Source organism: Aquarana catesbeiana, linkage group LG03 (genome assembly GCF_042186555.1).
Source record: "Aquarana catesbeiana isolate 2022-GZ linkage group LG03, ASM4218655v1, whole genome shotgun sequence".
Lineage (NCBI taxonomy): Eukaryota > Metazoa > Chordata > Amphibia > Anura > Ranidae > Aquarana > Aquarana catesbeiana.
Window position 1 is genome coordinate 407,062,596 of NC_133326.1, and position 14,409 is coordinate 407,077,004.

Genomic DNA, 14,409 nt, shown 5'->3' on the forward strand with positions numbered 1-14,409 from the left:
GTGCTGACAGAAGGGGGGTGGTGCTGACAGAAGGGGTGGTGCTGACAGAGGGGGGGTGGTGCTGACAGAGGGGGGGTGGTGCTGACAGAGGGGGGGTGGTGCTGACAGAGGGGGGGGGGTGGGCTGACAGTGAGGGGGGTGCTTACAGAGGGGGTGCACTGCTGACAGAGGGGGGTGGGCTGACAGAGGGGGGTGCTGACACAGAGGGAGGGTGCTGACAGAGGAGGGGTGCACTGACAGAGAGGGGGGCAGTGACAGAAAGGGGTGGGCTTACACAAAGGGGCGGGATGACAGAGGGGTGGGCTTACAGAGAGTGGCACGCTGACAGACTAGTGGAAGGGCAGATAACAGAGAGACCTCAGTCAGGTGGAGACACAGCGCGCGCCAGGCAGGGAGGCGGGGCTCCGGGCGGCCGCGATCACCCACAGTCCAGCCCCTCCCCGCCTCCGTCAGGAGGAGACACAGCGCGCGCCAGGCAGGGAGGCGGGGCTCCAGGCGGCCGCGATCACCCACAGTCAAGCCCCTACCCGCCTCCACATGTGACCAGTCAGCAGCTCCACCGGGCCGATCACAGACCCTTATGTCTTCCTCCTGCACAGCCAATCAGGGAGCGCCCGCTGCCCAGCTAAGCGCTCGTACAGGCTGTATGTAATATAACACTGATGGCGGCGCGCACGGGAATCGGAATGCGCCGCTCTAGATCTTGCAGCTGGGGCCACTGCGCTTAGACACTCGGGGCTATTGGCCCCACATTCGGGGCTCAAGCCTCAATAGCCCCCCCTTAAGGACGCCTATGCCTGCAGGGAAGTAAGGCACACAGGGACAGTTTCCAAAGCAGGTTGCTCATGTATGGAGCTAAACAATTGAATAGAACAAGAAATCATTTGTACATGCTGGTAGTATGAACCAACATTCAAACATTTTAGACAGATGCTTCAAAATGAAACAACCTAATCCCCATGTTGCTATTAAAAGCAGCCAGGGGATAACCTGCAGTGTGTGTGCATATCCCTGTGGTTCAAGCGGTTGTACTGGCCGAATCAAGTGGCCTTAAATGCCTCCCATCCAGCCAGCGTGGAACGTGGCCAGATGCGGACAAAAAGACCGCACTGCACATGCGCCACTTCCTTAATCCCCCCAACGCGCCACTGGGTCCTGATGCTCTGTTCGCAGGATGTATGCCCTCTGCTGGCTGGAGGGGAGTGTAGAGCCCAAAAAGACAGCAACAGGCGAACACACAGGAAAGTTGGGCTGCGGCGATGACAGGAAGAAACCTAATGGTGGTAATGGGTTGAGATAGATATATACACACACGCACACAGTTCTACTGTCATGGCCGCTCGACTTGGACCAATTGGGGGACCATACGGATGTCCAGGGCGTCTCATCTTTGGGATTACCCTTCCCCCCCCCCAGAGAGCGCCTGTATTTACCGTGCCGTTGTGCGCCTTAGTGTCCAAAACCCATTACCATCATCAGGTTTCTTCCCGTCATCCCCGCAGCCCTACTTTTCTGTCTGTTCGCCCACTACTGTCTCTTGGGCAGCTACACTCCCCTCCAGCCAGCAGAGGGCATCCACGCTGCCATTATGCGGGCTAGAGCATCAGAACCCAGAGGTGTGTCAGGTGGATTAACCACTGAAGGACTAGCCTCGTTTTGGATTTTAGGTGTTTACATGTTTAAAACAGGTTTTTTTGCTAGAAAATTATTTAGAACCCCCAAACAGTATATATTGTTTTTTTTCTAACACCCTAGAGAATAAAATGGCGGTCATTGAAATACTTTTTTTTGCACTGTATTTGCGCAGCGGTCTTATAAGCGCACTTTTTTTGGAAAAAAAATAAGACAACAGTAAAGTTAACCCAATTTTTTTTATATTGTGAAATATAATGTTACGCCAAGTAAATTCATACCCAACATGTCACGCTTCAAAATTGCGCCCGCTCATGGATTGGCGTCAAACTTTTACCCTTAAAAATCTCCACAGGCGACGTTTAAAAAAAATCTGCAGGTTGCATGTTTTGCGCTACAGAAGAGGTCTAGGGCTAGAGTTATTGCTCTCGCTCTACCGGTCACGGCGATACCTCACATGTGTGGTTTGACCAATGTTTTCATATGCGGGCGCTACTCGTGTATGCGTTCTCTTCTGCGCGAGAGCTCGTCGGGACGGGGGGGGGGTTTAAAAAAAAAAAAAAAATGTATTTTTATTATTTATTTTACAATATTTCATTTATTTTTACACTGTTTAAAAAAAAAAAAAAAATGGTGTCACTTTTATTCCTATTACAAGGAATGTAAACATCCCTTGTAATAGAAAAAAGCATGACAGGTCCTCTTAAATATGAGATCTGGGGTCAAAAAGTCCTCAGATCTCATATTTGGACTAAAATGCAAAAAAAAAAAAAAAAAAAAGTTTGAAAAAATGACATAAAAAAAAAAAAAATATGCCTTTAAGAAAAGTGGGCGGAGCTGACGTAATGACCTTGCTTCAGCCGTCCAATGGTATGGAGACGGGTGGCGGCCATCTTAGCCTCACTCGTCTCCATACCCAGGCACAGAAAGGTCCCGATCGCCTCCGCTGCTACCAACTGCTCCGGTAAGCGGCGGAAGGCGCAGGAGGAGGGGTGGCACCTCTCCCACCGCTGATAACGGTGATCTCGCTGCAAACCCGCCGCAGAGACCACCATTATCGTACACAGAACCGGCTCCTGTAAAGATGGATACCTCGGTTGTGGCAGCAGCTGCTGCCGTTACCGAGATATCCATCTTCAAAGTGCCGACGTATATGTACAGGAGTCGGTCGGTAAGTGGTTAAGGAAGTGACGCAAGCGGCGCAGGTGCACAGTGGCGTCTCCAGCTTTCATATTTAGGGGGGGCACATGGGGGGACAGGGACAAAAGTAGGGGGGCAACTATATATCTCCTGGGGCCCTTTACTACGATCCCACAACGGCCCTTTCACATTTTCTGCAGTGAGCTCCCTTCCTACTGTATTGGGGCCCCCCCCCAGGGTGGCAGAAAACAAGAGATATATGTCACCAGCATACTAAGAAAATATAAGGGTCCAAAGCAGTGGGAGAACTATCAGGGTTGCAAAGGTTGTCTTGCCACCAGCCCCTGGTGTTCTGCCACTGTGGGGTTCCCCAGCCTCCTCTTGCTGTCCTGCCCCTGCTGTTGACAGGGCTGGTTTGGCATCTCTTGGAATTTACAGGCTGGTTCTCCTGTCCTAAGGACGGGAGAAATCAGTCTGTTTTTTCAGTAACTAAGAGTCCTGGTGGAGTCCTTCCTGCAACTCGCTCTTCTCCCTGCCAATGAGGATGCAGGGGAAGGAGCAGATCGGGCGGCCGTGGTTATGTGAGCGCTCGCATTATGCAGTGTCAGCGAGCAGAGGGAGGGAGGAGGAATCACCCGCAGGAGCTGACGCTCTCCCTCTTAGACTTTTTTTTTTACAAAAAAGGCAATTTTTTTTTATGGGGGGGGGGCACATGGTGGGGCACAGCATAATGTTGGGGGGGGTCAGGGCCCCCTCTGGCCCCCCCTAGGGACGCCATTGCAGGTGCAGTGTGGTCTTTTCGTCCGCGTGACACACAGGCTGGATGGGGGGGCATTTAAGGCCGCTTGATTCGGCCAGTACAACCGCCAGAAACACAGGAATATGCACATACACTGCAGGACTCCAGGTACTAACTCTTTAAATAGAGATCCCGTATACAGGCAGTCCCTGAGTTACGTACGGGTTAGGGACTGCTGGTTTGTTCTTAAGTCTGATATGTTCGCAAGTCAGAAGCACATGCGCAGAATGCCAGACGTTGTTTTCCAACGTTTTGTCAAGTAGCCGTGCATGCGTCATTTTCCGAGGTGCGCGGCGTCGAAAAGTGGGCGCGCATGTGCAGAACGTTACACCTCCCGTTCGTAAGTAGGAGTCGTTTGCAAGTTGGAGGTTCGGAACTCTGGGACTGCCTGTATATTGTGCACTAATGCTGTATCATTCATTCTTTATGGTTATCCCCTGGCTGCTTTAATAGCAACATGGGGATTAGGTTGTTAGATTTAGAAGCATCTCTAGGTATTAAATGTTGGAATGTTGGTTCATACTACCAGCACGTACAAAGGATTTCTTGTTCTATTCAATTGTTTAGCTCCATTAATGAGCGTCCTGCTTTGAAAACTCTATGTCCCTGTGTGCCTAATTTCCCTGCAAACCATATTCTGTAAGTTTGCTTTCTCATAGATATTTATCCTGTTCCCTATTTATATATAAATACATCATGGTTTACAAAAATGTTTTACCATCTATTTAGTTGGTCCTTAAATGCCTCCCAGGGTCACCTGCAGTCTTTGGCTGGCTGTGGCATCTTTAGAATCCCTGAACTCCCATTGATTGTAATTTGATAATCTATCTTTAGATCCTGGGGTGAGTAGGAACATCTTTCAGCTGAATATACACATACAGTATCTCACAAAAGTGAGTACAGCCATCACATTTTTGTTAAAATTTTTTATTATATCTTTTCATGTGACAATACTGAAGAAATTACACTTTCCTACAATCTAAGTAGTGAGTGTACAGCTTGTATAACAGTGTAAATTTTCTATCCCCTCAAAATAACTCAACAAACAGCCATAATGTCTAAACCGCTGGCAACAAAAGTGAGTACACCCCTAAGTGAAAAAAAAAGCCAAATTGGGCCCAAAGTGTCAATATTTTGTGTGGCCACCATTATTTTCCAGCACTGCCTTAACCCTCTTGGGCATGGAGTTCACCAGAGCTTCACAGGTTGCCACTGGAGTCCTCTTCCACTCCTCCATGATTACATCACGGAGCTGGTGGATGTTAGAGACCTTGCGCTCCTTCAAAAATAAAAAAATAAAAAGGTTTTTCTTTTAAATAAATCTCCTTGGGAGGTTATTACACACCTTAAAAATCCCATAAATACCCTAATATCTTCTTATTTCAGTAGAAGATTCACTATGTGTATCAGATGCATTATACTGTTGTAATGGTAAACCATGAATTTTTTTAATAAGGGTCCTTTCACACAGGGCAGAATCTGCCTGCGATTTGCTAGCTCAGCAGAGGATCTGTCCACTGATCCCCTCTAAAAAGGCGGACTGCCATCTGATCCACTAGACAGAAGGGGTACTGATCCCCATCTGTCTGTCTTTAGTGGATCGGATGTAGGCGGGTGTAAATGGACATAGAAGAGAATGGAGGTTTCGTTTATGCCCGCATGACAAACTGACAGGTGAACCTCGATCGGAGTGTTTGCATGAAAAGGGACCTTAAGCATTTTTCTGAAAAATTGAGGGACAATCACATTTTTCTTCCTAATATTATCTACACTGTTTCTATTATGCACTCTGAAAACAATAAAAAAAACACAATTTCCAATTTGACAAATCCAATTTGTATTCTCTGATCCATTCTTTTAATAATAACACTGTTTTTTTACCAATGAAATAAAGGCATTTGTGTATTTATTGCACTGCTACAAAAACAAAAATACTGACAGTAAAAGATAAAAATGATATTTTCCTGGAGCTGTACCACCAAAGTATACCACTATATTTACACTTGTTATCAGTAAACCAGCACATCTGATTTAATTTTACCAAGCCCTTAGCATTCTAGCAGAAGTAGTAAATGGCCGGCCAACCCTGGCCTATAGAATTACCTTCGTATAATTGTGCATATTGAGGAAATCCAGCTGCTCGCAGCCAGTCACAGGCTTCTTTTGCTTCAATCTCTAATAGCATGACAGGAAAAAAAAAAAAAAAACAACAACACTTTTAAATTTGACTGTGTAAAACAGTATACATCAACTGCAACAATATGCATGCATGCCTAACACACACACACACACACACACACACACACACCACATTAGGATGCTTCTGTGCATAGCTGGAATTAGAAGGTAAAATTTATGTGCAGCCTTAGGAAGCTAAAAGAAATGCCCACACAATTAGTAATTCTTATATTCAAAGATTACCTTTAACAACTCAATATACTGTATATAAAATGCTAACTTACTTGACACTAATTTAAAGTTAAAACCTTTTTCCTTTTAGTTTAGGTAGGGTAAGAGCCTCTGTTTTTTTACTGATGTCTGTGGCTCCAGTAAGGAGATCTCTCCCGACTTTCTGTATCAGTGACAACATTTTCACTATGACAGGAAGTACAGAAAAATCTGATGGGGCACAGCCAGTAATAACAAAGCTTGCACAAATTATAGCCTTCCTCAACTCAATATTACTGTCAAAAGGTTTTAACTCTTTCCCACGCTAACCAAAATGTAAAATTAAAACATTTTGGCTTGAGAAACACTTTGGGTCAAATATATTACTACAGAATAATCCAACTAAAACTGTTGTAAGTTGTGTCATCTGTTTAAGGCTACTTTCACACTGGAGTGGTGGGCGTCGGCGGTAAATCGGCGCTATTTTTAGCGCCACTTTAGCATCATTTTAGCGGTGCTATTCGTCCACTAGCGGGGCTAGCGTTAAAGCGTTAAAAAAACGCCCGCTGCAGCAGCGCTATGCCGGCAGTGCTGCCCCATTATTTTCAATGGGCAGGGGCGCTTTAGATGTATACACCGCTCCTACAGCGCTGGAAAGATGCGGCTTGTACGACTTTTTTTTACCGTCCTGCAAGTACACCGTTCCAGTGTGAAAGCCTTCAGGCTTTCACAATGGAGAGACAGAAGAGGCTCTTTACAGGCGCTATTTTTAGTGCTGTAGCGCCTCAGTGTGCAAGTAGCCTAAAGGAGAAGTATGGGAATCCTGTATTTTGCAGATTAATACTTACCTAGGTGGACCTAGTGGTCCACCTAGGTGGATGCAGCATCGGTCCGATGCTGCATCTGTCTCCCGGCGCCTCTTTACTGAGAACTGAGCCACCGAACACTCCCGATGGCTCGGTTCTCTCTGTGCTCTGCTCCTCCATGCTCACTGGAGCGCTGAGCTGTGGAGGGGCGAGGAGTGGCCATCTCAGCGGCTCGCTGAGACTGTTATCAGTCCAGGCACCTGGTGGATCCAGACTACCAGAGTTGGGATGACGCCATGCCTGAACTGATTTTGGGGACATCAGCAGACAGCGGACTTCAAACTGCTCTCTGCTGAAAACGGGTCACAGGAGTGCAAAACTAATTGGACCCCTGTGACCCATAGGCGAAGCCCAGCCGAATGAGCTAAGGCTGGCCTTCTCCTTTAAAGTAAATGGGTCATTAATCTGGAACATATGATAAAAAAAAAAAAGTATGAGAGGTCTCCTTCCGGCCTATTGGCCAGTAAGAGTTATAAGTGGCTCAAAATCTATTATGAATGTTTAAATTATGGGAGGTAGGCTGTGGTTGTACTGCTTTTTTTATTGTGAAAGATGTGAAGTGACACCAAGGTGGTTATAGTTAGAGTAATAGGATCGCAAAACATTAAAGTGTCAGAAATGGCATGAATATGTATACCAAGCACCTCATCCCTACAAAAACTATGACAAAAAATAGACAGGATAGAGGACTTTGAAGGGGTGTATAACCTCAGGAATGAATATTAGAAACTCCAATATTTAAGTATCAGATATTTTATTAGATTGAAAATATTAAAAATCAGATGGGGTGGGGCGAGAGGGAGGGGAGTTTCGGTCCACTTCTCTCTGCTACAACTGGGTATAGGCGGCCTTCGTTCCTGATTTTTGGAAGGGATTAGTTCCTTGCCTTTCAGTGGTATGATATTTTTCCCCCTTTTCTTCATTTGTTGCAGCATTTTGGGAAGTGTATGATACTTTTTGTATATATTGAAAGGAAAACGTTTTTGTCTTTTTTTTTTTTTTTTTTTTAATACACATTCTTTAGGAGATTTTTTGATGCCCTGGATGTGGAGTGTGCCCCCATTCATACCTACCCTTGAGGTGACACAGACCTGGATTTACAATATATTTTCCCCCCTCTTTCCTATGGTTAAGCAGCGCCACACATTTGTATAATAACCAGTTTTGAATATGGTGTACAATATTTATGTATAGGATAGGGAGTGATTATTGTGACGATTGAAATTGTGACGAATATATACTTTTTTTCCCATCAACCGCACCAAAAAAGATCTCCTGAGGAGGCGTAATCCGTAAAACGCATTGAGATTCAGCTTCTCCTGATGTCCCACTCTCATATCATTCGTTTTCTATGCATCGTTACAGGCTTATGTTATATGCAATTATGTAGTGGGTATGATGCTGAAGTGTCTGGTGTTGTAACCAAATTGTACAAAATTGAAATACACATTTTTATTTTGAATCTGATTTTAATATTTTCAATATAATAAAATATGGTAATTCAATATTGGAGTTGTTCATGTTCATTCCTGAGGTTGAAAGTCCTGTATCCTATCTATTTTTTCTTGTAGATATGCAAAACATGGCCCTGAAGGTGGGCATAGTTCGAGTGAATTAGATATAAAATGGTAAAACAAGGTATATTTGGGCAACTTAGGGTACACTTACAAATGGTGCCTTGTGAGTTACTGAGACACAATACATGATGACTTGTTGCATATAAAAATAAATAATGGACATCAAAAAGGAAGCTCAAACTGTTCCTCAATGTATGCGTTATAAATTATCTTGGGAAACAGGTGTCATATGCAGAACAGATCCAATGAATGGAAAATATCAAACAATACTTTATCACTGAATTGCTGGTTAGAAGATCTGTCTACGTACAGTACCGTGCAAAAGTTTTAGACAGGTGTGAAGAAATGTTGTAAAGTAAGAATGATTTCAAAAATATATATTTTAAATTGTTTATTTTTAGGAGTTTACAAAAAGCAAAGTGAGCGAACAGAAGAAAAATCTAAATCAAATCAATATTTGGTGACTACCCTTTGGCTTCAAACTAGCATCAATTCTTACACTTGCACAGAGTCAGGGATTTTTTAGGATTAGCGTTAGGTCTATGATCAATTATACAAAGCAGGTGGTAAAGATCATCAATTTCATATGTAGGTTGAAACATAGGGGGTTATTTACGAACGACAAATCCACTTTGCACTGAAAGTGCACTTGGAAGTGCAGTCGCTCTAAATCTAAGGGGTAGATCTGAAATGAGTGGAAGCTCTGCTGATTTTATCATCCAATCATGTGCAAGCTAAAATGCTGTTTTTTTTTTTCTTGCATGACCCCCTCGGATCTACAGCAACTTTACTTCCAAGTGCACTTTCAGTTCACTTTCAAGTGCACTTGCAGTGCAAAGTGGATTTTCCTTTAGTAAATAACTCCCATAGTCATTACCTGAAACAAACAGTTGAGTAGGAGGCTTAAAACTGGGTGAGGAACAGCCAAACTGCTACTTAGGAAGGATGTGGAAGACACTTTAATGCCACAGGTCATACTTCATGGCAAGACTGAGCACGACAACAAGACACAAAGTAGTTATACTGCATCAGCAAGGTCTCTCTCAGGCAAAGATTTCAAAGCAGACTGGGGTTTCAAGATGTGCTGTTCAAGCTCTTTTGAAGAAGCACAAAGAAACAGGCAACGTTGAAGACCATAAATGTAGTGGTTGGTCTAAGGAAACAATGCAGCAGATGAAAGTCATATCATGCTTACTTACCTTAAACTTTGGAAGATGTCTAGCAGTGCCATCAGCACAAAATGATGAAAACCAGGGGGACCCAGGTACGCCCATCTACTGTGCAGAGAAGTCTAGCCAGAAGTGGTTTTCATGAAAGAATTGTGGCCAAAAAAAAGCCATACCTCTGATGTGGAAACTAGGCTAAATGACGCATCTATGTATGAAAACAGGAACTGGGGTGCAGAAAAATGGCAGCAGGTGCTCTGGACTGATGAGTCCAATAAATTTGAAATATTTGGCTATAGCAAGAGACAGTTTGTTCGCCGAAGAGCAGTACAATAATGAGTGTCTGTCTGCATGTAACAGTGAAGCATGATGGGGATTCCTTGCAATTTTGTGGCTGCATTTCTGCAAATAGAGCTGAAGAGTCAGGATCAATGTTGTCCTCCATGCTAAGAAATACAGGCAGATAACCTACTATCAGGGAGGCATGTGATTAGCCCAAAAGGTATTCTGTAGCAAGACAATGACCCCAAGCACACAGCCAATGTCAATAAAAACTATCTTCAGTGTAAAGAACAAGTGATGGTTTGGCCCCAACAGGGTCCTGATCTCAACATAGAGTCTGTCTGGGATTATATGAAGAAACAGAAGGATTTGAGGCAGCCTAAATCCACAGAAGATCTGTGGTTAGTTCACCAAGATGTTTGGAACAATCTACCTACTTCCTTCAAAAGGAAGTTCCTTCAAAAACTGTGTGCAAATGTACAGTGGGGACAGAAAGTATTCAGACCGCCTTAAATTTTTCATTCTTTGTTATATAGCAGCCATTTGCTAAAATCATTTAAGTTCATTTTTTTCCTCATTAATGTACACACAGCACCCCATATTGACAGGAAAAACACAGAATTGTTGACATTTTTGCAGATTTATTAAAAAAGAAAAACTGAAATATCACATGGTCCTAAGTATTCAGACCCTTTGCTCAGTATTTAGTAAAAGCACCCTTTTGATCCAATACAGCCAGGAGTCTTTTTGGGAAAGATGCAACAAGTTTTACACACCTGGATTTGGGGATCCTCTGCCATTCCTCCTTGCAGATCCTCTCCAGTTCTGTCAGGTTGGATGGTAAACGTTGGTGGACAGCCATTTTTAGGCCTCTCCAGAGATGCTCAATTGGGTTTAAGTCAGGGCTCTGGCTGGGCCATTCAAGAACAGTCACAGAGTTGTTGTGAAGCCACTCCTTCGTTATTTTAGCTGTGTGCTTAGGGTCATTGTCTTGTTGGAAGGTAAACCTTCAGCCCAGTCTGAGGTCCTGAGCACTCTGGAGAAGGTTTTCGTCCAGGATATCCCTGTACTTGGCCGCATTCAACTTTCCCTCGATTGCAACCAGTCGTCCTGTCCCTGCAGCTGAAAAACACCCCCACAGCATGATGCTGCCACCACCATGCTTCGCTGTTGGGACTGTATTGGACAGGTGATGAGCAGTGTCTAGTTTTCTCCACACATACCGCTTAGAATTAAGGCCAAAAAGTTCTATCTTGGTCTCAGACCAAAGAATCTTATTTCTCACCATCTTGGAGTCCTTCAGGTGTTTTTTTTTTTTTTTTAGCAAACTCCATGCGGGCTTTCACGTGTCTTGCACTGAGGAGAGGCTTCCGTCGGGCCACTCTGCCATAAAGCCCCGACTGGTGGAGGGCTGCAGTGATGGTTTGCAGTCTCCCGACCGCATCTCTGGAGCTCAGCCACAGTGATCTTTAGTTTCTTCTTTAACTCTCTCACCAAGGCTCTTCTTCCCCGATAGTTCAGTTTGGCTGGACGGCCAGCTCTAGGAAGGGTTCTGGTCGTCTAAACAAGTCTTCCATTTAAGGATTATGGAGGCCACTGTGCTCTTAGGAACCTTAAGTGCAGCAGAAATTTTTTTGTAACCTTGGCCAGATCTGTGCCTTGCCACAATTCTGTCTCTGAGCTCTTCAGGCAGTTCCTTTGACCTCATGATTCTTATTTTCTCTGACATGCACTGTAAGTCCAATTAGTATAATCAAACACAGCTGGGCTCAAATGAAGGTGTAGAACCATCTCAAGGATGATCAGAACAAATGGACAGCACCTGAGTTAAATATATGAGTGTCACAGCAAAGGGTCTGAATACTTAGGACCAAGTGATATTTCAGTTTTTCTTTTTTAATAAATCTGCAAAAATGTCAATAATTCTGTGTTTTTCTGTCAATATGGGGTGCTGTGTGTACATTAATGAGGAAAAAATGAACTTAAATGATTTTAGCAAATGGCTGCAATATAACAAAGAGTGAAAAATTTAAGGGGGTCTGAATACTTTCCGTCCCCACTGTATCTATGAGAATTGATTATGTTCTAAAGGCAAAAGGGTGGTCAGACCAAATATTAATTTGGATTTCTCTTCTGTCCACTTACTTTCCATTTTGTTAATTGCTAAATGACTATTAAAACTTCTATTTCAGATAGCATTCTTAATTTAGAGCAATTTTTCACACCTGCCGAAAACTTTTGCACAGTAGTGTACTCTGAAATTCTAATATGCATGTTGCTTGAGAAAGATTGCCTGATTACTAATACATAAATTGGTATAGTCAGCTTTCAACATAACTTGTAGAGGATAAAACCAATAAAAGAAGCATGGGAATCAGTTTTTTTTTTAAAAATCATACCTACCTATCTAGATGCAGCATCGGTCCTATCTTGCCTGAGCCTGGACCAGCTCTGTGATGTCAGCAGACAGTGGACTTCAGACCTCTGTCTGCTGAAAATGGGTCAGAAAAATATAGCTTTTTGTGTAAAAAGGAGTTCCCTGCTGTAAAAATTATGAACTAGTAGACCAACAAAATGTAGATGTATCTCCATTAAAGACAAGACAAAACTAAAAACACTAACAAAACAAAATGCTCCTCAAGTGTGTATATATTTGTGTATACAGCAGAGCAGGAGAAGTCCTTGTTCCTCGTTTCCCTCCTCCGATGTGTAAGCCCATACCGGAATTAGAAAAAGGGTGCTAAAAGAAACGATGTGCAATCATCCATTCTCAGAAAAGTTGTCAAATCTATTGTCAGCAGGCTTTTCCAATAGGAATCAAGGTGATGAGGCTAAAAAAGGTCACTATTATGGAAAGAGATGCTAACCTTAAAGGCTAAGTTCACCTTTTTTTTCTAAATTCCAGCTCCCCTATGTACCAATATAGCATTAATGTAATTAATGTACTTTTTTTGCAAAAATCTAATGACACTTACTTCGCTTGTCCTCATCCATGTTTCCAACTGTATCCATTGCTTCTGCCTTACTTCCTGGTCAGGCTTTAGGTCATGACACAGGAAGGAGTTGACTTTGCTGACCTCAATAGCACACACCCTGCGTCATCCACCCTCCTACCCACCCACCCATTCCCAGCTTCACGTTTTTTAAAATGAAATGCAATCAGTGGTCACCCTTATCACTAAATGCACAATCAGATTGTATAGTGCATGACCACCTTTATACACCTAAAATTACTAGTTGCACTTTCAGTTCCATTAATTGTTAATGGCACACCAAACACAGAAGCAAAAACACATTTTGCCATGTGAAAAAACGGCTGGCAAATGCTGCAAAATGCACAGTAAAAAACCCGCAACCCACAAAACGCCAAAATGTCCCATAAGCCACACGTGGTGCAGTCCATTGAAATCAACAGGCTGCCCTGTGCGTGTCAAAGGTAAAACGAGCTACAAACTGTGCGCTCCCACTATGCTAGATGTGAATGGGGCCCTGAAAGTGAAATTGGTGCATTACCACAAGAACAATGAGGCTCCATTCACATCTGTGCGTTTCTTGTATTTCAGAAATGCGCCGCACCAAAAATTCCAGTAAAAAATGCATCAAGCTCCGGTCTAAAAAAAATGTTCTGAAGCTTCTTTGATGCGATTGCTGTGTGCAGGGCAGCCCATTCAGGTGGATGGGTTACCCTATGTGTGATGAGTGAAAATGCTCCAAAATACTCCCCCCCCCCCCTTCGCTAAAAAAAAAAAAAAAAAAAACACGCATGTGGGAGTTCCCGCTATGCAGAGATGTGAACGTGGCTTCGCAGCTGAGTGTTTCTGTCCACTCCCTCCTATGTACTTGTAGAAAGATGGCCATACACTATGCAATCTGAATTGTGTATTTAGTGATAAGGGTGACCACTGATTGATTGCATTTCATTTAAAAACGTGGAGCTGGGAATGGGTGGGTAGGTAGGAGGATGGATAATGCAGGGGTGTGTGCTAATAAGGTCAGCTGGTCAACTCCTTCCTGTGTCATGACCTAAAGCCTGACCAAGAAGGCAGAAGCAATGGGTACGTTTGGAAACATGGATGAGGTCATATGAAGTAAGTGACTGTAGATTTAATGGAAAGCTTTGATATTTTTGCAGAAAATGGTACATTAATGCTATATTGGTACATAGGGGGATCTGTAAAAAAAAAAAAAAAAAACAAAAACAAAAAACAATACTTATCCTTTAAAAGCTTGCTTCAAAGAGAACCATGGTGGATATACAATTTAGTAAGTAAGTAGCCTACAAGTTTAAGCCCTGGTTCACACTAATGTGATGAGGGAAACAGCAAACTCTGTGCGTTTCCTGCAACGCATTGCAATTGCACGGTGTCCATTCGATCTGCTGTGGGTGTCAATGTTAGATTAACAACACCCCGAAACGGAGTGCAAAATCTGATTGCCAGAATCAGATCGCATGGCAATTCAGGTGTGGAGAAAAAAAAAAAAAAAGGGTCTGTCACCATTTTGTTGCGGATGCAATGTGATTTGAGCCATACAAAATGTATGGCCCAAATCACACTGCA

General features: G+C 43.4%; 1 protein-coding gene across 3 annotated transcripts in view; it reads right to left on the bottom strand.

Annotated features, from left to right (window-relative positions):
- The window catches only part of LOC141132388 (rho GTPase-activating protein 7-like), a 314,961-nt gene that overhangs the window by 185,503 nt on the left and 115,049 nt on the right, over nt 1-14,409 (bottom strand). For all 3 annotated transcript variants that reach the window (XM_073620714.1, XM_073620713.1, XM_073620715.1), the window contains exon 2: nt 5,675-5,746. In XM_073620714.1, the coding sequence (XP_073476815.1) occupies nt 5,675-5,746 (72 nt within the window). The remainder of the gene's footprint in view (nt 1-5,674; nt 5,747-14,409) is intronic.